General features: G+C 68.1%; 6 protein-coding genes across 6 annotated transcripts in view; 4 read left to right on the top strand and 2 right to left on the bottom strand.

Moving 5' to 3' along the window:
• The first annotated feature begins 2,712 nt into the window (after positions 1-2,712).
• Positions 2,713-3,958, top strand: PABPN1L (PABPN1 like, cytoplasmic). The gene is made up of 5 exons (XM_056136155.1): positions 2,713-2,916; positions 3,001-3,231; positions 3,320-3,426; positions 3,488-3,575; positions 3,836-3,958. The coding sequence occupies exons 1-5, from the start codon at positions 2,713-2,715 to the stop codon at positions 3,956-3,958; spliced, it is 753 nt and encodes a 250-aa protein (XP_055992130.1).
• A 999-nt stretch (positions 3,959-4,957) lies between these two features.
• TRAPPC2L (trafficking protein particle complex subunit 2L) lies at positions 4,958-6,963 on the bottom strand. The gene is made up of 5 exons (XM_056135593.1): positions 6,865-6,963; positions 6,301-6,473; positions 5,771-5,858; positions 5,403-5,482; positions 4,958-5,123 (listed from the first exon to the last, which is right to left on the bottom strand). The coding sequence occupies exons 1-5, from the start codon at positions 6,895-6,897 to the stop codon at positions 5,078-5,080; spliced, it is 420 nt and encodes a 139-aa protein (XP_055991568.1). The 5' UTR covers positions 6,898-6,963; the 3' UTR covers positions 4,958-5,077.
• Positions 6,964-7,339: 376 nt separating this feature from the next.
• GALNS (galactosamine (N-acetyl)-6-sulfatase) lies at positions 7,340-14,529 on the top strand. Its single transcript, XM_056135585.1, has 14 exons — positions 7,340-7,493; positions 8,893-9,016; positions 9,103-9,177; positions 9,293-9,395; positions 10,691-10,834; positions 11,499-11,565; positions 11,639-11,766; positions 11,845-11,984; positions 12,100-12,203; positions 12,739-12,875; positions 13,002-13,104; positions 13,346-13,467; positions 13,631-13,748; positions 14,057-14,529. The coding sequence occupies exons 1-14, from the start codon at positions 7,374-7,376 to the stop codon at positions 14,141-14,143; spliced, it is 1,572 nt and encodes a 523-aa protein (XP_055991560.1). The 5' UTR covers positions 7,340-7,373; the 3' UTR covers positions 14,144-14,529.
• Positions 14,530-15,783: 1,254 nt separating this feature from the next.
• APRT (adenine phosphoribosyltransferase) lies at positions 15,784-17,021 on the top strand. Its single transcript, XM_056135592.1, has 5 exons — positions 15,784-15,917; positions 15,997-16,100; positions 16,505-16,638; positions 16,719-16,797; positions 16,879-17,021. The coding sequence occupies exons 1-5, from the start codon at positions 15,838-15,840 to the stop codon at positions 17,019-17,021; spliced, it is 540 nt and encodes a 179-aa protein (XP_055991567.1). The 5' UTR covers positions 15,784-15,837.
• Positions 17,022-17,459: 438 nt separating this feature from the next.
• Positions 17,460-19,931, bottom strand: CDT1 (chromatin licensing and DNA replication factor 1). Its single transcript, XM_056135587.1, has 9 exons — positions 19,710-19,931; positions 19,343-19,476; positions 18,884-19,084; positions 18,636-18,781; positions 18,462-18,562; positions 18,187-18,375; positions 17,963-18,100; positions 17,696-17,897; positions 17,460-17,623 (listed from the first exon to the last, which is right to left on the bottom strand). Exons 1-9 carry the CDS (start codon positions 19,929-19,931, stop codon positions 17,460-17,462), a joined length of 1,497 nt encoding a protein of 498 aa, XP_055991562.1.
• RNF166 (ring finger protein 166) overlaps positions 19,601-20,534 on the top strand; it is a 40,878-nt gene continuing 39,944 nt past the window's right edge. Inside the window, exon 1 of the mRNA XM_056135589.1 lies at positions 19,601-19,608. The gene's annotated coding sequence lies outside the window, so the exon portion shown is untranslated. The remainder of the gene's footprint in view (positions 19,609-20,534) is intronic.

The raw sequence follows: 20,534 nt of genomic DNA, 5'->3' as shown, positions 1-20,534 counted from the left end.
TGATGAATTCTTGATCACGACGGCAAAAAGCGACGGTTGCTAAGTTCAAAGCATAATAAAGATGAGGGAAACTGCGCACGAAGGAGCGTTTGGTTCGCCCAGGGAGCAGCGCCCCAGGAGGTGTGGGGTCGCCTGCACGACCGGGCTCTCCCGTGTGGGTCCCCAGCCCGCCCAGTGGGGATGCAGCCCGGCTGCTGGGGTGTGTGTAGGGCGGCGGTGGGACGACAGGGGCGGGACTTGTGGGCGAGGGGTCTGGTTTGGGGCGGGGTTCGAGGAGGGACGGGGCCTGCGGGCGAGGGGCGGGGTCCGTGCAGGGGCGAGGCCTGCGGGCGAGGGGCGGGGTTCACGGGCCGGGCGGGACCTGTGGACCCGGGGAGGGCTCCAGGCACCTGCGTGCGCTGTGGAGGTGGGGTGGGGAGGGTGGGCACACCCATCTGTGCTCAGAATCACTCCCTGCGTGTTCGGGGGACCATATGGGTGCCCAGGATCTACCCTGGGCTGGCCGCGAGCCAGGCAAACGCCCTGCCCACTGCACTGCGGCTCAGGCCCTTGGACAGCCCCCCCTTCCCCCTTCACGCTTCCTCCCAGAAAGAGGCTGCAGGAGGCGTTGGGCCCTTGCCCGGGTGGTCCACACCGCGCGCCCCCACGGTGTCCTCCGCAGACTCTGCGTTGGACCCTCCGCACCACATGCCCGCATCCAGCCCTGGAGTCGCGTGACAGATCCAGGCGGGTCCTGGCCCCGGAGCGCGCCCTTGGGGTGTGAGGGGGTGACGCCTGGTCTTGGCAGCGCCCCAGCCCCTTGCCTGTCGAGAGCTCGGCCCTGACTCCCCCAGGCCCAGGGCATTAACTCTTGGCCCCTTGGAGCACGGCGTGTCCCCCCGAACGCACCTGTGGCAGCTGGCACAACCTCATGGCAGTGGGCGAGCCTTGAACCCGCTTTTTCCACTGCCCAGCGCCAGGAGGCTGGACAACTTGGACGCACCCACAGGGCCAGGCCAGAGGCCCGAGGTGCCGAGACCATTCCCGTGCCCCGAGGATGCCACCCGCTATGCCACTGGCCTTGGGGAGCCCCATCCTCTGCGCTGACATGGACGCGGCCCAGTAGGAGCCCGGGCCAAGGTCAGCGCTACAGGAGCCACGGCGCCCCCTGGAGCCAGGCACATGCACATGCAGGCGACCTGCGCTGGCAGCCTGGGATGGCCCAGGGAGGCGCCTCCACCAGAGAGGAGGGCAGCCCCAAGGGCCTTCCCTCCGTGGGGGGGGGGGGGGGGGGGGCGGGCAAAGGAGGGGAATAGGAGGGAAGGTGCCCCACCTGTGGGCAGTGGCCCAGCTGCAGGTCGACTCCAGCGTCCACTGCAACTGCAATGAAGCAGTCCTCACCCTGGGTCAGGTCTGGAGATGCTGAGCACTCACTGGAGGCCACGGACATGCTCGCGGGCCCCAGGACACAGGCGGGGGGCCTGGGACACGCTCAGGGGAGATGGGACATGTGGGGGACCCTGAGACACGCTTGGGGTCCTGAGACATGCTCGGGGTGGGGGCTGGGACACTCAGGGGACCCTGGGACACATGGGGGTCCTGGGACATGTGCTGGGGCCCCAGGATACGCTCCAGGGGACTGGGACATGCTCAGGGATCTGTGATACTCGCGGGGGGCCCCAGGACATGCGTGGGGGTCCACAAAGGGTTAGGCTTGAGCAACCAATAGAGAAGCAGCGTGCACAGGGGCCGTGCCCACAGGCCAGCCTTCAGGTCTTCCTCAGAGCCAGGGCAGGGCTCCAGTGCTGTATTAGGTGAGGCCCACCGGAAGCAGGAAGGTGGGGGGAGTAAGGGCAGAAGAGATGAAGGCTACCGACACCCCCCATCTCCTGGACCAGCCCCAGGGCCTCTGACCCTTCCCTTGGTTTAAGACTTAGCTCCTGCACCAAATAAAGGGTGTTGGGAGGATCCTCCCAGGATGGGAGAAGCATGCTGAAAGTAGACTAGACCAAACATGATTGTCACCCATTGCCTCTTTTGCAAACCACAACACCCAAAAGGAGAGAGAACAAAAGGGAATACCCTGCCACAGAAGCAGGGTGGGATGGGGGGATGGAGGGTGGGAGGGATACTGGGATCCGTGTTGGTGGAGAATGAGCACTGGTGGAGGGATGGGTACTCGATCATTGTATAACTGAAACCCAGGCACAAAAATCTGTAAGTCCACAACTGTACCTCATGGTGTTTCACTAATAAAAATAATAATAATAATAAAAAGACTCAGCTCCTTGACTCTAGTGGCCAGTCCCATCAGTTCTGCCTGACCAGTCCTTAGGGGTAGTGCTAATACCACCTCCTCCAGGAAGCCACTCTGCCTGCCTTGCACACCTGGAGGCCTTGCTCATGACCAAATCCTCTGGCCGGGCCTGCCCCTACTGTGTGACACTGGGCAGGGGGTGTGGCCCCCAGAAGGACCTGAGTCCCGGGGGCCATCCCAGGTCAGCCCTGTGGCCAGATCTCGGGGACACTGCAGGGGAGGACCCACCCGTTTCTGCCTGGCGCGTTCTGGTGGGGGAAGAGGAGCAGCGGCTGCAAGGCCGGGAGCTCAGCCCAGCTGGGCCTGCCCCGCCCTGAGTGGGAGCAGCTGGCACGGGCGCGAGGGTTGAAAATCCCGGGCAGACAGGTGAGGCTTCCAGCCCCGCCCGGAGCTGAGAGCTGCTCTCGCCGCCCGCCATGTGGCCTCTCAGCAGCTCTCTGTTCCCCCCGCCCTCCGAGGACTGGCTGCAGCGGGCCTCCTCGGACCCTGCGGCCCAGGGCTGGGGTGCCTGGGGCAGAGCTGAGGTGACCCCCGCGGGTGTGTGTGGAGAGGACGAGGCTGAGGTCCTGCTGTCTGTCTGGGAGGGGGAGGACCCAGCCGAGTGCCCAGCGCCCACCCAGGTAGTCTGCAGAGGGGAGGCAGAGGGCGGCAGCCTGCCTGCGAGAGGTGAGGGCTGCCTGCACACGCGTGTGCGTGTCCCTCAGGAGCTGGAGGCCATGAGGCGAACACGGTGGGCCATGGAGCGGGCTATGGAGGTCAGCACACAGGGCCTGGCAGGCAACGAGGATACGTGGGCCCCAGGGACAGGTCAGCGCCCAGCCAGGCGGCCCCCAGTGCCAGGGTCTCGGGAGCCCTGCATCCCCCCTGAAGGGTGGTCCTGTCCACGGAGCCCCACGGCGGTGGCAGCTGACCACAGATCTGTCTACGTGGGCAACGTGAGTGAAGGGAGCAGGTGGGGCGGGGGACGCCGGCGGGAGCGCCCCCCGGCGTGGCCTGCAGGAACCGCCGTGGTGGTCCCCACAGGTGGACTACGGGGGCTCGGCTCTGGAGCTGGGGGCCCACTTCACCCACTGCGGGGACATCCACCGCGTCACCATCCTGTGCGACAAGTTCTCCGGACACCCCAAGGGGTCAGTAGGGGCTTGGGGCGGGCTGGAGCCGAGGGAGTACCGGGGCCTCACACCCCTGCAGTTACGCCTACATAGAGTTTGCCAGCGAGAGCTCCGTGCGGGCCGCCCAGGGGCTGGACTGCAGCGTCTTCAGAGGCCGCATCCTCAAGGTACGTGAGGGGTGCAGCTTGCTCCAGGCCGCTCTGGGGGGGCATCGCGGCTTGGGCGTCACAGGTGCTGCCAGAAGACGAAGGAGCTTGGGTACAGGGTGATGCCTGGGGAATCCCAGGCTCTGGGGTCTGTGAACCTCAACAGGTAAGCCCGGGAAGGCTTCCTTGGGGAAGTGACCCTGCCCTGGGGGCTGCCCCAGCTCAGGCTGGTGGTCTGGGGGAGAACAAAGGGCTGAGGGCTAACCCGCCTATGGCTCCAGGTGCTGCCCAAAAGGACAAACATCCCAGGGATCAGCTCCACTGACCGAGGGGGCCTGCAGAGATGCCGGGGGCCCAGGGGCGGGGCCTCCTCCTGCTTCAGACCACAGCGGTGGAGCCGGTGAGCAGCCCGGGGGTGCCTGCCCACTGCCACGCTGAAATGGGGGACCCGCTGGCGTCAAGTGCTCGCCTGGTTCCACCCTCTGGGCCTCCCGTCCTTGGGTGCTGGTCAGGACCCGCTGCCTCTCCCTTGCAGAACCCGGAGGAGGGCCCTCCCGTGGTGCCCGCCGCGCTAGCCACAGCCTGGGGCAGCATTCCTGTCCGGAGTCGAGGGCCGGCCAGCCACCAGGGACGGGCAGTGTGCAAAACTGGCCCGTTCTTCCCTGGAGGGGCTCGGGGAAGAAGCGGTGACGACGTGGGACGCGGTGGGGTGGCTTGGCGCTGTGCGGCAAGGACTGGACGGGGCCAGACATTTTAACACAAAGAAAGAATGCGCATCTTAACACGGAGCATGAACTAATAAACGAGAATATTCTTTTAAAGCCACCCACGGCCAGTGTCTCTCAGGGCCGGACATGGCCCGTGGCCCTGTGGGGGAGCCACGCCAGGCCGGGAGGGCTGCACAGCCAGCACCAGGAGGGGGTCTGGGGGTGGGCCCACAGCTGCCCAGGCGCCCTGCAGGCGGGAGTGGGGTACGTGGCCCTCAGTCTTCCATCATGGTCAGCGGGCTCCTGGGGGGTGCTGAGAGGACACAGGGCAGGAGGAACGACCAGGCCGACAGGCTCCACAGGACACAGTGGGAGACACAGTCATGGTCTGAAGGCCCGGTAAGGCCACGTGCAGCTGAGGGGGCCTCCAGGACGTTGGGCGCGAGGGCGGGGTAGGTCCGTGCTTGGGGGGTCTAGTGCAGGAAGAGCCCCCCATTTCCCTCCTCCTGCTGCCACCTGCCCACCTCGCAGCCACACTGCCCACGGCCACCAGAGCTCACGGCCCAGTTGCACTGAGGCAGGGGAGGCGCAGATGCACCTGAGGGTCCCGGGCTCCCGCCAGCACTGGGTGCCGGACACCATTTGAGCAGGGGTTGGGCCTCCGTATGTCGGCCCCAGCCTGGCCGACGCAGCAGAGCAGACAGCACACTGAACGCACACACACACTTTAGTTGGTGGCCCCAGGGCACAGGGGCGGAACAGGACGTGGGTACCGCAGGGACAGACCGGCCGCTCCTGAGGTGGTGGCGCCGTCCCTCAGCACACCTGGGTCATCATAGCTGCCACCGTGCTGTCAAAGGCCCTGCAGGACAGCGGCCAAGCCCCGTCAGGCCGTACCCACAGGGAGTGTCAGCCCCCCGGGGAGAAGCCTCCTGCTGTGCACCTGGGCCCCAGGAGCCGGGGGACTACACAGCATCTCGGCTGAGAGAGGGCACGTGGGGGTCCTCACCGCACCCACTTCCAGGGATGTTGGGGTGCTGCAGCCACTGCAGAGCCTGCTGTGGGGGCACAGCCGTCCCCTCGTGACCGACAGATGGCCTCTAAGTTAGGAGGGCAGGGAGCTGGGGAGCACAGGGCCCACCTGGACTGGATGCGGTCGCCTGGGTTGTAGAAGGGATTGCACATCACGTCTGTGTAGGAGTTGTGCAGTTTCCGGAACATCTGCAACGAAAGGCAGCACGGTTCTCACTCAGGCATACACACACACGCACACACACACACGCACGCGCTCTGGTACGCGCACACACTCAGGCATACACATACATTCAGGCACACACAAGCTCAGTCATGCACACACTGGCATGTACAGACGCTGTGGCACACACACTCAGGCACACACATGTTCAGGTATGCACACATGCTTAGGCATGCACACACATGTTCAGGCACATTCACACATGCGCCCAGGCAAGCACAGAACACACACGCCTGCATGCTGCATGTGCTCACGCTGCGGATCTCGTTGTCCCGCAGGGCCGTGTTGGAGGAATCCACCACCATGACGAACTTCACCTTGGAGTTGGTGACGTAGCCGTACCTGTATGTCTGTCAGGAAACACACCTCTGACAGGAGACGCCATGTGGGATTCAGCACGCGGAGCTGGTGGCAGCCATGCCTGGGTGCAGGGGCACGAGGAACCTCCCAGCTACGGAGCTGCACTCGACCCTGACTAAACTGGGAGTCCACCTTCCCAGACCCTGTCGGTCTAACTGCAAAAGTTCCCAGAGGCACATCCCGGCGAGGCAGCCACACAGCTAAGGCTGCGTCAGGGAACCTCTCCCTGAACTACTCCACTGAAGGCATGTCTGCACTCCACACACTCCAAGTCACTATGAAGGAAAGAGTAAGTCCGTGGCTCCTCGGGCTGCCCTGTTCCTGGCATGCTGGAAGCCCTCACGGTGACCTTCCTTGCAAATGAGCTCGGAAACGCCTCCCCACCTCAGAGGAACCCAGAGATGGGAGCCCCGGGAAAGGATACACCTTATAGTCCTCTGTGGGGTACAGCAGGCCCAGGTACAGCTCCCGCTGATCCACCAGGGCCTTGCCCATGGCCGAGACCTTCTCGTCCACCACGTCCAGCGACGTGTGCACCATGTAGTGGAACTTGAGTTCGCTCTCCGTGGGGACACTGCGGATGTACAGCGGGTAGTTCTGCGAGAGAGGGGCCAGGTGAGCACCGTCCCCCGAGCACCGCGGTGGAGTGCGGGCAGGCGGCTGCCCATTAGCGGGCCGGCCCGCGGCTCGGCTCAGTCTCGGCCCGGAAATGGCCCCCCGGGGAATGTGGGCCCCGGAGGTAACGGGTGGGTTCCCGGGCAGAGGCTCTCAGCGGTGCCGAGGAAACGCGGCCCGCTGCGCCGGGCAAGCAGGGAACAGCTAGGACGCCAGGACCCAAAGCGGAGCCTGCGGGAAGGAGGGGACACCCGGCCACCAGGTGCTGGGCGGAGCTGGAGGGGGCCGCCCCACCCCTGCTGCTCTTCCGGTGCCCCCGCCCGGCAGGGGTCAGCAGGCGGCAGTCCGCGGGAGCTGCCTCCGCCCTACGCACCTCCTTAGCGATCACCGCCACGCATACCGCCATCTTGGCCCGCAGGGCCGCGTCACGTGACTCGCCCTCGGTCACGGGACCCGCCGGGCCCCGCCCCGCCCGGCGCTAGGAGGGCTGGTTCCACCCGCCGTCACTCAGCCGGCCTCGCCCCGCCCCTCCCGTCACTCACCCGGCCTCGCCCCGCCCCTCCCGTCACTCAGCCGGCCTCGCCCCGCCCCTCCCGTCACTCAGCCGGCCTCGCCCCGCCCCTCCCGTCACGCACCCGGCCTCGCCCCGCCCCTCCCGTCACTCACCCGGCCTCGCCCCGCCCCTCCCGTCACTCAGCCGGCCTCGCCCCGCCCCTCCCGTCACTCACCCGGCCTCGCCCCGCCCCTCCCGTCACTCACCCGGCCTCGCCCCGCCCCTCCCGTCACGCACCCGGCCTCGCCCCGCCCCTCCCGTCCCTCGGCCGGCCCCGCAGAGGGTCCCGTGGCGGCTCGGTGGCGCGGGTCCCGGGCCCGCGTGGGGCCATGGCGGCGGCGGCGGGAGCGAGGTGGCGGCTGCTGCTGCTGCTGCCGCTGCTGAGCCGCGAGCCGAGGGCGGCGGGCGCCCCGCGGGCCCCCAACATTCTGCTCCTGCTCATGGACGACGTGAGTTGGCGCCGCCGGGCCCTCGCGGGACCCCCACTCCCGGGCCGTCCGCCGGAGGCTGCCCCACGGGGTCCCACGCCCGCCGGGCTCGGGATCAGCCTGGAGCAGCCCTCCCGCGTGGGCAGGGACAGCCACGCTCCCCGCGGCGCCGCGCTGAGCCCGAGAGCCCCCAAAGGCCAGCGGAGCGGGCAGCGGCGGCCGGGAGGGCCCGAGGGGACAGAGCTGGCGCCCAGCCCGGGCCTGAGTGGGCGAGGTCTCTGGCTGGCCCCGGGCGGGACCCCGGGCCTGCTGCACTCGGTCCCCAGCACCCCAGGGCCGACAGGAGCCAGCACGCGGAGCCTGAGGCGGGGCTGCGAGGGGCTGGTGCTGGGCTCTGCCGCCTCCCGGGCTCTGCTGGCAGGGGGCTGCACTGATGCCAGGGCCCCGGGGGCTCCTTAGCTGGGGCCCACTAGGGTGACCTAGGGGTGGCCTGTGTTAGGACAGTTAAGGTATAGAGTGTGTTCGGATAATTAAGGTGGGACGTCTATTGGGGTAATTAAGGTTTTGGTTCTTTTACTGTGACTAATGTCCCGAGTGTATTAGGATAATTAAGGTAGGAGGTCTATTGGGGTGATTAAGGTTTGGGTTATGTTACTGTGACGAATGTCAGGAGAATATTAGGATAATTAAGGTATGATTGAATTAGTGTAAAGAAGCATGGGGTGTACTAGGGTAATTGCACTATTGATCACACCCGTGTGACGAAGGTGTGTGTGTATTAGGGTCATCAAAGCAGCTGCCCCCACCGTCCCTTTTCCACCTGTTGCTGGGTCTGCACTGACACGGGTGATGCCCGTATTTCTGGGGCCCTGGCATGCAGCCAGTATGGGCCCCACCCCATCAGGCGTGACTTGCCATTCTGCCTTGCGGTGGGGTCTGGGGGAGATTCGACACGTGCAATTTAGATTTAGGTGCATGTGCGTCTCAGCTAGGGGGCACCCAGGAGGCCCTCCCAGCCTGCCCCTCGGTGGCGGGCTTCCGGCATGCACCCCAAGTCAGCAGCAAGGGGGAGGTGCCCCGCCCAGGCTGAGAACCGCAGGAAGGAAGGAGGTCAGGGCTGCGGCGGTGGGGGTCTGTGTGGGAGATTTAGGGGGCTCGTCCTAGCCTGTCCCCTGTGAGCCTCTGACCCTGCATTCTCAGACATGGCACAGGACCTGGGGCCCCTTTGAGTGCCCAGTCTGTGGGCAGTCCAGGGCACCTGGGCTCGAGGCTCCCTGGCGGCACCCCCTTCAGCGCCCACCTGGCTCTCCGCCCGGCCTCGGGCCTGTGACAGCCTCCGTGGGTCCTCCTGGATCTGCAGCCCCACACTCTGGGGGGCCTGGGGGGTGCCTTGCACTCCCCCACCTGCTCTCATCTGCAGATGGGCTGGGGCGACCTGGGGGTGTATGGAGAACCTTCCAGAGAGACTCCGAATTTGGACCGGATGGCCGCGGAGGGCATGCTCTTCCCGAACTTCTACACGGCCAACCCCCTCTGCTCCCCCTGTGAGTGCCGCGCCCGAGGGCAGAGGGACCCCTCCCCTGCGGAGGCCCCCCGCCTGCCCCCACCTGGAGCCTCTCCTCTCCCGCAGCCCGCGCGGCCCTGCTCACAGGGCGTCTGCCCATCCGCAACGGCTTCTACACCACCAACGGCCACGCCAGAAATGGTAGGGTCCTGGGACCAGCCACCATGCTGCTGTCCACAGGGGCCGGAGGTGCCACGGAGAGACCCTTGGTGCCGCCTGCCGAGGGGAACAGGGTGTTCCATGCCTTCCCTTCCAGCCTACACGCCCCAGGAGGTTGTGGGGGGCATCCCTGACTCGGAGCATCTCCTGCCGGAGCTTCTCAGAGGTGCCGGCTACGTCACCAAGATCGTGGGCAAGTGGTGAGTGGCCAGGCCTGCCCGATGGGTGGGCTCGTGCTCCGCCCTCCCTCGTCCTCCCCAGTCACCCAGGTACCCACCCGCGTGACAGGGCTGTGCGGCCACGGCTGCTGAGTTCCCACATGGACCCCGTGAAGGGGGTGCTCCCAGGGAGCCTCGAGCCCGGTGCCCGTCATGGCTCTTGGGGACTCTTCCTGCTCCCCAGGGGGTGCTCGGAGGAGGCACCCCACTTTGGAGAGCTGAGAACTGTCCTGCCCGGCCACAGCCTGGAGGGGTCACTCTGGGTCCCATTGGTGCCAGCTTACCTGCCGTGGACCCTGGCACAAGGGGTGGGGTCTCCCCAGCCTCACCTCGCCAGGAGCAGGCTGCCAGGGCTGGCTCTGGGTCCAGTGCACGGTGGTGTCTCGGGGCCATGACAGGCCTTGGAGTCGGCCTGTTCACGTGACAGCAGGTGGGGACAGTGCTCGGAACACAGCTGGCAGGCCACGCCATGTGCCATGGCTCACAGAGTCCAGGCCGCACAGAGGCCCCTCTCGGAGCTGTGGGTAGTGGTCTGAGCAGAGGCCCTGACCACATCACAGCAGAATTTTCTGGAATCCTCTGGAAAAACAAGGCCCAGCTGCAGGTGCTGGCCAGCATGGCTCTCCCAGGCCCAGCCAGTCTCCCCACGGCTCCCGGACCACAAACCCAGCAGAGACACGGTGACTTGGGGTTGTCTTGGCCCCCAGGGACATCCCGTGCTGTCCCCGAGCACAGTGTCTGAGCAGAGCTGCTCACCTGCGGTGCCAGGGTCTGAGCCGGCCTGTGCCCAGGACTGCTGGCCCCACTGGACAGGACTGTTCTCATTCTGTGGATGTGAGGACCCCACCGGGCACTGCTGTGGGAAGGGGGTGGGGACCCCAGCCAGGCACAGACCTGTAAAGAGAGTGCCTGGCTGTGGGGTGGCCTGGGCCAATCCTGTGCTCTGCCGGTGCCCTGTCCCGGCCCAGCCGCACCGTGAGTCCGTCTGGACACCCACTCCCTCCTGGGCCCGCACAGCCAGAGCACTGGGCAGAGGGGTCGGCAGGGGTGAAACAGCTGACAGATGCCACCTGGCAGAGTCCTGACAACCTTCTTCACCCCCTCCTCAGCTTCAGCCACGCTCTGTGCCACATGCCCTCTGCACCTTGTGGTTTCTGTGGCCGCGGCCTCGGCAAGCCCCCATGCCAGGTTGTGAGCCCAGGTTGGTGCGCTCGCGGTCATGCCATGGACACATGGTCGGGCGCCTCGGGGCAACCCGCCTTGGGTTTCTGTTCCAGGCACCTGGGCCACAGGCCACAGTTCCACCCGCTGAAGCACGGCTTTGACGAGTGGTTCGGATCCCCCAACTGCCACTTCGGACCCTACGACAACAGGGCTCGGCCCAACCTCCCTGTGTACAGGGACTGGGAAATGGTCGGCAGGTAACGTCGCCTGCAGGGAGCAGGCTAGGAGGGCGGGCCCAGAGCAGCAGCCACGTGCCAGGAGCCAGGGTCACGTTGCAGGCACCAGCTGTCCGTGCTCCCACAGCCCTCTGCTCCAGAACCTTCTCTCCCTGGCACCCTGTAGCACAGCCCCCCGGCCAGTGCCCCCGTCGGACAGACCTGTCCCAGCGCTGTGCACAAAGGAAGCCCAAGGGTTTGAGGTCGGAGCTGGCCTCCTCTGGTTCTCACCGCTTTCTCTCTGCTGCCACCTTGATCTCAGGGGGCTGGTTTTGGCTTGTGAGCCTCATCTGGTTCTGCTCATGGATCACCCCGGGCTCTGTTCTGGGATTCCTCCTGGCCGTGCTCAGGGATCACTCCTCGGGGAGGGACTGTTATGCTGGGATGGATCATCACACTGGAGTCAGCCCTGTGCCTGGCGGAGGCGTTCCCCGTCCTCTCCCCAGTCTTGTTTCTAGGTGTTGTTTCGTTTTTGTTTTGGGGTCCACACCCAGCAATGCCCAGGGTTACTTCTGGCCCTGAACTCAGGAATCACTCCTGGCTGTGCTCAGGGGACCTTCTGGGATGCCGGGGGTTGAGCCCTGGTCAGCTGCGTGCCAGGCAGACGCCCTCCCCGCTGAACTATGGCTCTGGCCCCCGTTTCCAGGTTTTATGAGGAATTTCCCATCGACCTGAAGACTGGCGAATCTAACCTCACTCAGATATACCTGCAGGTGAGGGGGACTGGGGGGTCTGGGGCAGCCTGGGGGGCCCTGGGGGGCCTACGAGAGTGTGTCTTCTCGCCAGGAAGCCCTGGACTTCATCAAGAGGCAGCAGGCCTCCCCGCAGCCCTTCTTCCTCTACTGGGCGGTGGACGCCACGCACGCCCCCGTGTACGCCTCCCGGCCCTTCCTGGGCACCAGCCAGCGTGGAAGGTGAGAACGGGCAGCACCGAGGCCAGGGCTGCCGGGCAGCGGGCCAGGCCCAGGGCCCCATGCAGGTCTGTGCCGCAGGTATGGGGACGCAGTCCGGGAGATCGACGACAGCGTGGGGCAGGTCCTCCAGCTGCTGCGGGACCTGGGCCTCGCACAGAGCACCTTCGTCTTCTTCACCTCCGACAACGGCGCTGCTCTGGTGTCTGCGCCCAGACAAGGCGGGTCTGCAGCCCGGGCACTGGCGCTGCCCACAGGGACACCCCGCAGGGCCATCCTCTCCTGACCGCGGGACTGGGGGACTGCGGTGGCCTGAGCCAGCGACTCTTCCCCCAGGAGGCAGCAACGGGCCCTTCCTGTGCGGGAAGCAGACGACCTTCGAGGGCGGGATGCGGGAGCCCGCCGTCGCCTGGTGGCCCGGCCATATCCCCGCGGGCAAGGTGGGTCGGGGAGGCCCCTTCCTGCCACTCACAGCCCACGGGGGCCAGGTGGGGCTGTCCTGCTCTGATGCCCCCTGCTGTCTGGTGGGGTGGGGGCCAGACAGGGACCCGGGGGGAGGGCTGCCACCCTGACTGGGTCCTGGTCCCCCACACGGGATGGCCCCTGGGTTCAGGCCTTGGAAACCCCAGGCGGGGCACTGTCTGTCGCAACTCCAGGCGGCCCCCCACAGAGCTCGGAGGGTGGTGTTGTCACTGGCAGTCCGCTGCTGGCCCCTGGAACCCTCTACTAGGTGAAAGTCGGGGTCCCAGGGCCCCTGCCTCCTAGAGGTGCTGTCCCCATGGCCTAGAGTGGAGGGGCTGAGGGTCGACCCGGTCCATGCACCCCAGGGCTCTCTCCCTGATGAGAGCCCACGTGTCCCTGCCTGCTGGGTCAGGATGACGCCTCTGCGACCCCTTCACACCCTGTGGCCCTCGTGTGGGTGTGTCTGGGTCAGACTGTCCCTGTGGCCCTCAGCATGCCCCTGCTTCCCTACAGGTGAGCCACCAGCTGGGCACCATCATGGACCTTTTCACCACCAGCCTGTCCCTTGCGGGCCTGCAGCCGCCCACTGACCGGCACATCGATGGTCTGGACCTGCTCCCGGCCCTGCTGCATGGCCAGCTGACCGACAGGTGTGCTGGCTCCTCCCCCGTCCCTCCTGCTGCAGGGGTGGGGGAGACCTCAGCGCCCCCTTCCCACAGAACCATGTGCTGGCCCTGCTGGGGTCTCCTGTTCCTGAGACCCCTCCCCGTACACAGGCCCATCTTCTATTACCGTGGCAACACACTGATGGCCGTCACCATGGGCCAGTACAAGGCGCACTTCTGGACCTGGACCAACTCCTGGGAGGAGTTTAGGCAGGTGAGCTGCTTGGGTCGGGCCTGGACAGTGCCCGACATTCCCAGCAGGGGTCGGTGCAGCTGGACGGGGAGTAGACGGTGGGTCTCCACCCCCACCCGCTTGATTGGGAAGGAACTGTGTTGGCCAGGCCAGGTCAGCTCTGCCCACCCCCACTCAGCAGATTCTGGGCCTCTGCCCCTGCCTGTCCTCCGCCCCTCAGGGTAGTGAGAGGGGTGGACAGCTCAGCCTCTGCCCCCCTCAGGGCATCGACTTCTGCCCAGGGCAGAATGTGTCGGGCGTGACCACGCACACGCAGCAGGACCACACGGAGCTGCCCCTGATCTTCCACCTGGGCCGTGACCCGGGGGAGAGGTTCCCCCTCAGGTGAGCCCGACCACGCCCCTCAAGGTGTCCAGGTCCTGGTGCCCACCCCAAGCTGTCCAGCAGCAGCATTGTCCTGTGGGAGACCCGGGGCTCCCCCACCCAGCGTCCGCTCCCCTGCCCGGTCAGGGCCAGTGCCACCTGGATGACAGTGGCCATCCTGCAGCTTCAGGAGCGCAGAGTACCAGGCCGCCCTGGGCAGGTTCCGCCCGCTCGTGCAACAGCACCTGGACACGCTGGTCCCAGGACAGCCCCAGCTCAACGTGTGTGACCGCGCGGCCATGGTGAGTGCAGAGGCCTGGGGCGGGGCCTGAGCTGGCCCCAGAAGGGCACCGGCCTACTGGCCGGCACTGGCCCCAGGAGAAGGGCTTGGCTCACCCGGCCAGTGTGCTCCCAGCCCCTCCCCTCCCCTCCCCTCCCGTGGCTCCACCTCTTCCAGCCCGCCCGCCAAATCTGCCCCGCCCACCAACACCCTCTCGGCCCCGCCCACCAAACGCGCCTCTTCCGGCCCCGCCCACCCGGGCCACTGCGCGCTTCTGCACACGTGGAGAGCCTAGTAGGGTGACCACTTGCTCTGAATTTTCACCCCCAGAACTGGGCGCCCCCAGGCTGTGAGAAGCTGGGGAAGTGCCTGACGCCTCCTGAGTCCGCCCTTGAGAAGTGCTCCTGGGCCCACTAGCCACAGCGTGAACTCTGGCCAGACGGGAAAGCCAGCGCCGTCTGTGCTGCCCGTGACCGGAGATGGTGCCGCCACAGCTGCTCCTCGCCTCCAGGCTGCCCTGGCCTCTTTGCCCTGCAGTAGCCCCTGGGCTGCCCCCAGGTCCCCTGGGCAGTGACCTCTACGGAGTCTTCTTGCGAGAGTGAAGGAGGAGGCAGGACTGGCACTCAGCAGCCTCTGCTCCCCCAGGAGGCAGAGGAGATGCCGCAGTGCCAGCAACGCCTTCAGAGGCTCCAACCTCCAGCACCGGGAGATGTTGCACACCCTCAACCACCACCAGGCCCTGCAAGATCTCTGGGCTCAGGCCCATGTTGTGAGACTTCTGGAATTTGAAGGAAGTTCTAGGGAAAAAGTACAGACATTTTAACTCTGGTGTCTCTGTTTTTGTTTGCTTGGGGGCCAGAACAGGGACTACTTAGGGCTCACTCCTGGCTCTGCTCAGGAATCATTCCTGACAGTGCTCAAGGAAGCATGCAGAGTCCCAGGGATCAGACCCAGGTTGGCCCGGTGCAAGGCAAACAACCTGCCAGCTGTCCTGTCTCTCCAGCTAGTGTTTTATTTAAAAATCGTTCTTTTGGTTGGGGGAGTTGAGCCACACCCAGCAGTGGGTGGGGGACGGGATATCAGGGATTGAACCCGGGTCTCCTGCAAGTTGTGCATGTGCTCTGCTCACCCTCAGAGATATTCTCCAGGCCTGGGGGATGGAACCCAGGGCTTCACACGCAGAGCAAGCACTCGAGATTATACTGGGTGTGGGCTGGAGACACGACCTCATGGCTGATACGGGTCGCTGCCCTTCCTCAGACAGGGGGTGGCCCAAGCACCAGCCCTCCACCTCCCAGTATGGCTGATCAGGAGCCAGGCACAAACTCTGGGTGGCCCGCACCCTGTCCACCTAGCTCTTACCCGGGACGGCTCATTACCGTGTCTGCCCTGCAAAGCGCACGCTTATGCAACCAAACACCAGGGGCTCAGCCCAGCCCCTCCAGGAAGAAACAGAGGTGTAGGGGGGAAAGGGAGGCCCTGGGGTCGCGCTCAAAGATGCCCACAGAACTTACTTAGTGTTCCCCCCGCCTGGCCAAAACCATGACACCGCACGAGGATTTCCCCACGTCGTCTGGTCCCGCCTGCGAACACGCAGTAGACTGGATCTTATGAACACTGACTCGCACCTCGGGCTCCTCCCACCTCCACTGGTTTTTTTAAATGCTCAAAAACCAGAAGGAACGCGTCTTGGTACAGTAGGAAGAACGGAGTGTCTGGCCCCGCCCTCTTCCTGATTGCCCCCCCGCCCTCATTTATGCCCCGCCCTCTTCCTGACTGGGCCCCGCCCCTCAGTTCTGCCCCGCCCTCTTCCTGGCTGGGCTCCGCCCGTTTCCTGGCTGGGCCCCGCCCCTCAGTTCTGCCCAGCCCGTTTCCTGACTGTGCCCCGCCCTCTTCCTGGCTGGGCTCCGCCCCCAGCTCTGTCACGCCCGCTTTCTGACTGTGCCCCGCCCTCTTCCTGGCTGCGCCCCGCCCCTCCGTTCCGCTCCGCCCTCTTCCTGACTGTGCTCCGCCCGCTTCCTGGCTGGGCCCCGCCCCCTCCCGGCTCGGCCCCGCCCCGCGCAGGCGCGCCGCCGCCGCCCCGCTCGCCCGCGGACGCGCGCGGACTCGCCATGGCGGACCCCGAGCTGCAGCTGGTGGCGCGGCGCATCCGCAGCTTCCCCGACTTCCCCATCCCGGGCGTGATGTTCAGGTGCGGCGCGGGCGGCGGGCGCGGGCCCCGCGGGGCGCGGCCCCCCGCGGCTGGGTCACGGGCCTGTGCTTGCCTGCAGGGACATCTCGCCCCTGCTCAAGGACCCCGACTCCTTCCGCGCCGCCATCCTCCTGCTGGCGCGGCACCTGCGCAGGAGCCACGGCCGCATCGACTACATCGCGGGCAAGTGGGGCCGCGCGGGCGCGGGGTCCCGGGGTCCCGGGGTCCCGGGGCCGGGCACGCGGAGGCCGCAGGTGGCGCCCCCGCCCTGCCGGGGCGCGCTGGGGGGCCGGGGACGCGGAGCGCTGACGCCGGACTGCCTGCGACGGCCCACGTGGACCAGGGGACAGCGGCGCGGACCGGGACCTTCGCCCCCGGGGCCCCACGTCTGGGTCGAGGCACGTCCTCGGCCTTGCCCTGGGCGTGTCCGGCCCGCGCCGGCGTCCTAGCGCGGCCAGCAAGCCGCAGACCACGCGCCGCGGACTGACGCCCTGGAGCCTGGTCAGGGCCTGGCTGTCCTGCAGGAGACAGGCGCCCGTGGCCTTTGGGCGGGAAGAGCTCACGTCCCGGCGGGCTGCCTCCCACAGGCCTGGACTCCCGCGGCTTCCTGTTTGGCCCCTCCCTGGCCCAGGAGCTGGGCCTGGGCTGCGTGCTCATCCGGAAGCGGGGCAAGCTCCCGGGCCCCACCGTGTCCGTCTCCTACGCTCTGGAGTACGGGAAGGTGAGTCCGAGGGGCGCCGCGTGGCAGAGCCAAGGAGGCCGACCCGGGAGCCCACGCCGCCACCCGCCCCCCTTCTGCAGGCTGAACTGGAAATCCAGAAGGACACGTTGGAGCCGGGGCAGAAGGTGGTGGTCGTGGACGACCTGCTCGCCACTGGCGGTGAGGCCCCCGTGAGCCCCGGGTGGCCAGCCCACACTCCCTCCCTGCCTGGAGCCGGGCCTCACACTGCCGTCCCCGCAGGGACCATGCGCGCCGCCTGTGAGCTGCTGAGCCTGCTGCGGGCCGAGGTGCTGGAGTGCGTGAGCCTGGTGGAGCTGACCTCGCTGAAGGGCCGGGAGAAGCTGGGCAGCGTGCCTTTCTTCTCCCTCCTGCAGTTCGAGTGACCACCCCTCCTGCTGACAGCCTGGGGCCCCGCCGGCCACCAGGGGGCGCTGGCTGCCTGCTTGGAACTTTGGTCTGGGGTCAGGCTTGGGCCGCCTGGGGCTCAGGAAGTGCCCAGCCCCGGGCTGCAGGTCCAGTCGGGGACCCAGACGGAATAAATGGTTCATTTGCTAGAGTGCTGTCTCCTGTCTAGCTGACCGGGTGGCAGGCACATGCCTGCGGCTAGGGGAATGAGACTGGCCTCTGGAGGGCCGGCGCCTGTGCCCCGCCCGCCCCGCAGGGCCCACCTGGACCCCCAGTCCCCAAGCAGCGATGCCACCAGTTTAAGCACTTTAATTGCACACGTTGCAGGCGGGCAGGCCGGCCTCCTTTGGCCAGCGTGCCCCTCCCCCTGGCGTGGGATCGTCCGCTCACAGCTGGGTCCAGAGCCTGTGCTGACGTCACAGTGCTGCCTCAGCACGTGCCAGGCGCTCCAGCCGGGCAGCGAGGCCGGCCAGGTCGGCCGCCTTGTCCACCCTGACGTAGGTGTCGGAGCGGACGCGGTGCAGGCTCAGCCAGTCGGGCAGCAGCTCGGCGAGAAGGCGCAGGTGCCGCTCCATCTCCTCTGCAGAGAGAAGGCGGGTGAGGCGCCGAGCGCAGGGAGTGCCCAGGCTGAGCCCAGGAGGGCCGGACGTACCAGGGCTCATGGCTGAGCGGTAGCTGCCCACCATCCGGGCACAGGCCACGTCCATAGCCAGTGCTGGCTTGCGCTCAGCTACAAAGACGCTGCGCAACAGCCGGGCCATCTCGGGCAGCCGCTCCAGCCGCCCCAGCCGCTGTTCCTGCTCCGGGCTCCGTGTCATCTGCGCCAGCTGCCTCTGCGCCTCCTTGGCCCGGACCTGTGGGGTGGCAGCCGTGAGCGCCCGCAGCAGCCAGCACCAGACCCGCTGCCCCCAACACTCACCCGCTCCAGCAGGGCCTGAGGCACCCCCTTGAGGGCGGTGGGCGTGGTGGGCGGGGAGGCCGGCGGCGGGAGGCTGGGGGGCGCAGGGCTGTCGGCCTGGGCTGTGCGCTGGGCCAGGGCCGTCAGGGCCCGCTCCATCTGGGCAAGGGTTGAGGTGTCAGGGGCTCCGACTTCAGCTCCCTCTGCCCAGACACCCGTGTGCCCACCACGGTGGCCCCTCTCACCCTGGGTGACAGCAGGCTGCAGGCCCGTGCCAGCACCTCCTGGGCGGTGGCCGGCTTCTCTGCCTGGGGCGGCTGGGGCAGCTCTGCAGGTTCGATGTCGGGGACCCCGTCCACATCAAAGCGGGGGTGCCAGCACGTCAGCTGCTCCTCGGGCACCACCATCGGGGGGTCCAGCGAGGCCAGGAAGGCCTGTGGCAAGGGAGACTGGTGACCTGGACGGCCCCCGCGGGCCCCCGAGCAGGTGTACCCGGGTGCCAGTCCCGCTCTAGACTCACCCGGTGGTGCTCCCGGACCCGCTGCACCAGATTGCGGCTGAAAAGCTGGCGCCGCTGCAGGAGGCGTGAGGCCGTGAGCCGGGGGGCCGCGGCCCCCTCCTCTGCGGGAAAGTCAGACTGAGTCCTTCGGGCCGGGCAGGGGCCTGCACTGCTGGCCGGGGAGGCCCCACTCACCGGGCTCCAGCAGTGGCTCGATGGTGAGCTGGTAGGTGGACTTCTTCACGCCGTCCCTGAAGGTGGGGACGCCACGCTCCTGACGAAAGTGGTAGCCGGCGGGGTACACGGTCTTGATCTGGCCCAGGTTGTGCTCCTCGAAGCGTCTGCGAGACCGGGGGGGGGGGGGGGGGGGGGGGGGGGGTGTCAGGGCAGCAGGAGCACTCGGCGCCCCCGACAGCCACGAGCTCTGCAGGCCCCCGGCTCACTTGCTCAGCACGTCCTGCACGCCACGCTGGACCTTGGCAAAGGTGGCGGTCTCGGCCCGGCTGTGCAGCATGCCCACGATCGTGTCCACGCTGCGGAACATCTCAGCCAGCACCTGGTACTTGTATGGCAGCACCAGGCCCGGGGGGCCCGGCTGGGCGAGGGCATGGAAGCGCTGGTAGGCGGGCACGGCCAGCTGGCTGCTGCCGGGAGAGACAGCCTTGAGGGAAGACGCCCCCAGCTCTGGGGCAGGGAGGGCCTCTGGCCACAAACCGGCACTATCCACAACACTGGACACCGGCTTGACCCAGCTCGCGGTGGCCTGGGCTGTAAGGGGCCACAGGACAAGCCCGAGAGCCGGATACAGAGGCCACCGGCCCCAGGCAGCTCTGGAGCACGGGCAGACACGCTGGCCGTCCACGCTGCTGAGCCCGAGCCCGCCCACCCCCTGTCCAGCTCACCGTGACTCCTCGGCCTCCGGAACTGGCCGTCTGTCCTCATCGTCGGTGTGGGCCGTCAGCTGCCGGGCCCGGGCGCCCAGCTCCCGGGCCCGCTGCAGGCACCGCTGGAGCTCGGCGGGGCCCGGGGCCGGGGCCTGCGGGCAGGGGCGTGTCAGCGGGCCGTCCCCCGCCCCGCGGCCCGCCGGGCCCGCCGCCGCCTCACCTGGCTCTCGGGCGCGGCTCTCTCGGGCTTCCCGCGGGGGGCCGGGCGCTGCGGCGGGCCGGGCGCGTCCGGGGGGCCGTGCTCTGGGACCTGCGGGAGCCCCGCGTGACGACCGGGCCCGCGCCCCCCGGCGTCCCCGCGCCCCCCGCCGCGCCGCGCGCTCACCTCGGCGGCCGGCAGCCGCAGCCTCCTGCGCGCGGGCGGCGCGGGGTCGTCGCGCGTGGGCTCGGCGGGCGGGCGCGCGCGCTTGCGGCTGCTGCCCGGGCTGCGGGGCGCCAACTTGGCGGGGCTCGGCGTGCGCCAGGCCGGCTTGGCGCGCGGGACGGCGGAGCCCGGGGGCGCGGGGCGCCGGCGCGCGTAGAAGTCGGTGAGGCGGCGCTGCGCCATGGGGAGGCGGCGCGGGGCGCGGTGCAGGGGGGCGCGGGTCCGGGCGCGGGGCGGGCGCGCGGGGCCGGGCGGGCTCGCCGGAAGGAAGGAAGGAAGGGAGCGCGGACGCGGCGCGGTTCCCGCCGACTTTCGCGCGCAGCCGGCCCGCCCCGCCCCGCGCCTGCGCCCGCGCTCGCCCCGCCCCCCGGGCCGCCTCCGGGGCCGCGCGGCCGCCCGCCGGTCAGCGGGGCCGCCGGGGCCGGCCGCGGGCTTCGCTTCCCCGAGGCGGCTGGCGGTTCTCTGGGGCCGCCCGGGAGCGCGAGGAGCCCGGGTCCCGGCGCTCCGGCCCGGCGCGGAGGCCGCCCTGGCCAGCCCCGGCCCTGCCCTCCCGGAGGAATGTGGCCGGGCCGGTCCCGGGTCCTGGCGCTGCCCGCGAGGCCCAGTGGACGCGCCGGGAGGGCGGCGGACTGAGCCCCAGCACTGCAGGGCCGCGCTCTCCCGCGCCTGGCACCCGCGGGCCCCCCGGGGCGCACGGGCCCCGGGGTGCGGGCGCTGCTCTTGCTCCCGGCACCCACGGGCCTCCGTTCCGGGCCAGGCCCCGGTGCTCGGGGCGCGCCCTTGAGT

Source organism: Sorex fumeus, unplaced genomic scaffold (assembly GCF_029834395.1).
Source record: "Sorex fumeus unplaced genomic scaffold, SorFum_2.1 ptg000122l, whole genome shotgun sequence".
Taxonomy (NCBI): domain Eukaryota; kingdom Metazoa; phylum Chordata; class Mammalia; order Eulipotyphla; family Soricidae; genus Sorex; species Sorex fumeus.
Note: the sequence above shows the minus strand (reverse complement) of the source record. Positions and strands in the feature narration are given on the sequence as shown.

What these genes read in the sequence shown, in the direction of transcription:
- GALNS (XM_056135585.1), top strand. Translation starts at nt 7,374, where the DNA reads ATGGCGGCGGCGGCGGGAGCGAGGTGGCGGCTGCTGCTGCTGCTGCCG. An exon ending in TGCTCCTGCTCATGGACGAC is followed by an intron (nt 7,494 to 8,892) that starts GTGAGTTGGCGC and finishes TCTCATCTGCAG; the next exon opens with ATGGGCTGGGGCGACCTGGG. An exon ending in GGGGAGAGGTTCCCCCTCAG is followed by an intron (nt 13,468 to 13,630) that starts GTGAGCCCGACC and finishes GCCATCCTGCAG; the next exon opens with CTTCAGGAGCGCAGAGTACC.
- TRAPPC2L (XM_056135593.1), bottom strand. Translation starts at nt 6,897, where the DNA reads ATGGCGGTATGCGTGGCGGTGATCGCTAAGGAG. An exon ending in TGGCGGTGATCGCTAAGGAG is followed by an intron (nt 6,474 to 6,864) that starts GTGCGTAGGGCG and finishes CCTCTCTCGCAG; the next exon opens with AACTACCCGCTGTACATCCG. An exon ending in GGGACAACGAGATCCGCAGC is followed by an intron (nt 5,483 to 5,770) that starts GTGAGCACATGC and finishes CTTTCGTTGCAG; the next exon opens with ATGTTCCGGAAACTGCACAA.
- CDT1 (XM_056135587.1), bottom strand. Translation starts at nt 19,931, where the DNA reads ATGGCGCAGCGCCGCCTCACCGACTTCTACGCGCGCCGGCGCCCCGCG. An exon ending in CCGGAGGCCGAGGAGTCACG is followed by an intron (nt 19,085 to 19,342) that starts GTGAGCTGGACA and finishes CTCTCCCGGCAG; the next exon opens with CAGCCAGCTGGCCGTGCCCG. An exon ending in GCAGCCTGCTGTCACCCAGG is followed by an intron (nt 18,101 to 18,186) that starts GTGAGAGGGGCC and finishes ACCCTTGCCCAG; the next exon opens with ATGGAGCGGGCCCTGACGGC.
- PABPN1L (XM_056136155.1), top strand. Translation starts at nt 2,713, where the DNA reads ATGTGGCCTCTCAGCAGCTCTCTGTTCCCCCCGCCCTCCGAGGACTGG. An exon ending in AGTGCCCAGCGCCCACCCAG is followed by an intron (nt 2,917 to 3,000) that starts GTAGTCTGCAGA and finishes CGTGTCCCTCAG; the next exon opens with GAGCTGGAGGCCATGAGGCG. An exon ending in TCAGAGGCCGCATCCTCAAG is followed by an intron (nt 3,576 to 3,835) that starts GTACGTGAGGGG and finishes CTATGGCTCCAG; the next exon opens with GTGCTGCCCAAAAGGACAAA.
- APRT (XM_056135592.1), top strand. Translation starts at nt 15,838, where the DNA reads ATGGCGGACCCCGAGCTGCAGCTGGTGGCGCGGCGCATCCGCAGCTTC. An exon ending in ATCCCGGGCGTGATGTTCAG is followed by an intron (nt 15,918 to 15,996) that starts GTGCGGCGCGGG and finishes GCTTGCCTGCAG; the next exon opens with GGACATCTCGCCCCTGCTCA. An exon ending in CGACCTGCTCGCCACTGGCG is followed by an intron (nt 16,798 to 16,878) that starts GTGAGGCCCCCG and finishes CCGTCCCCGCAG; the next exon opens with GGACCATGCGCGCCGCCTGT.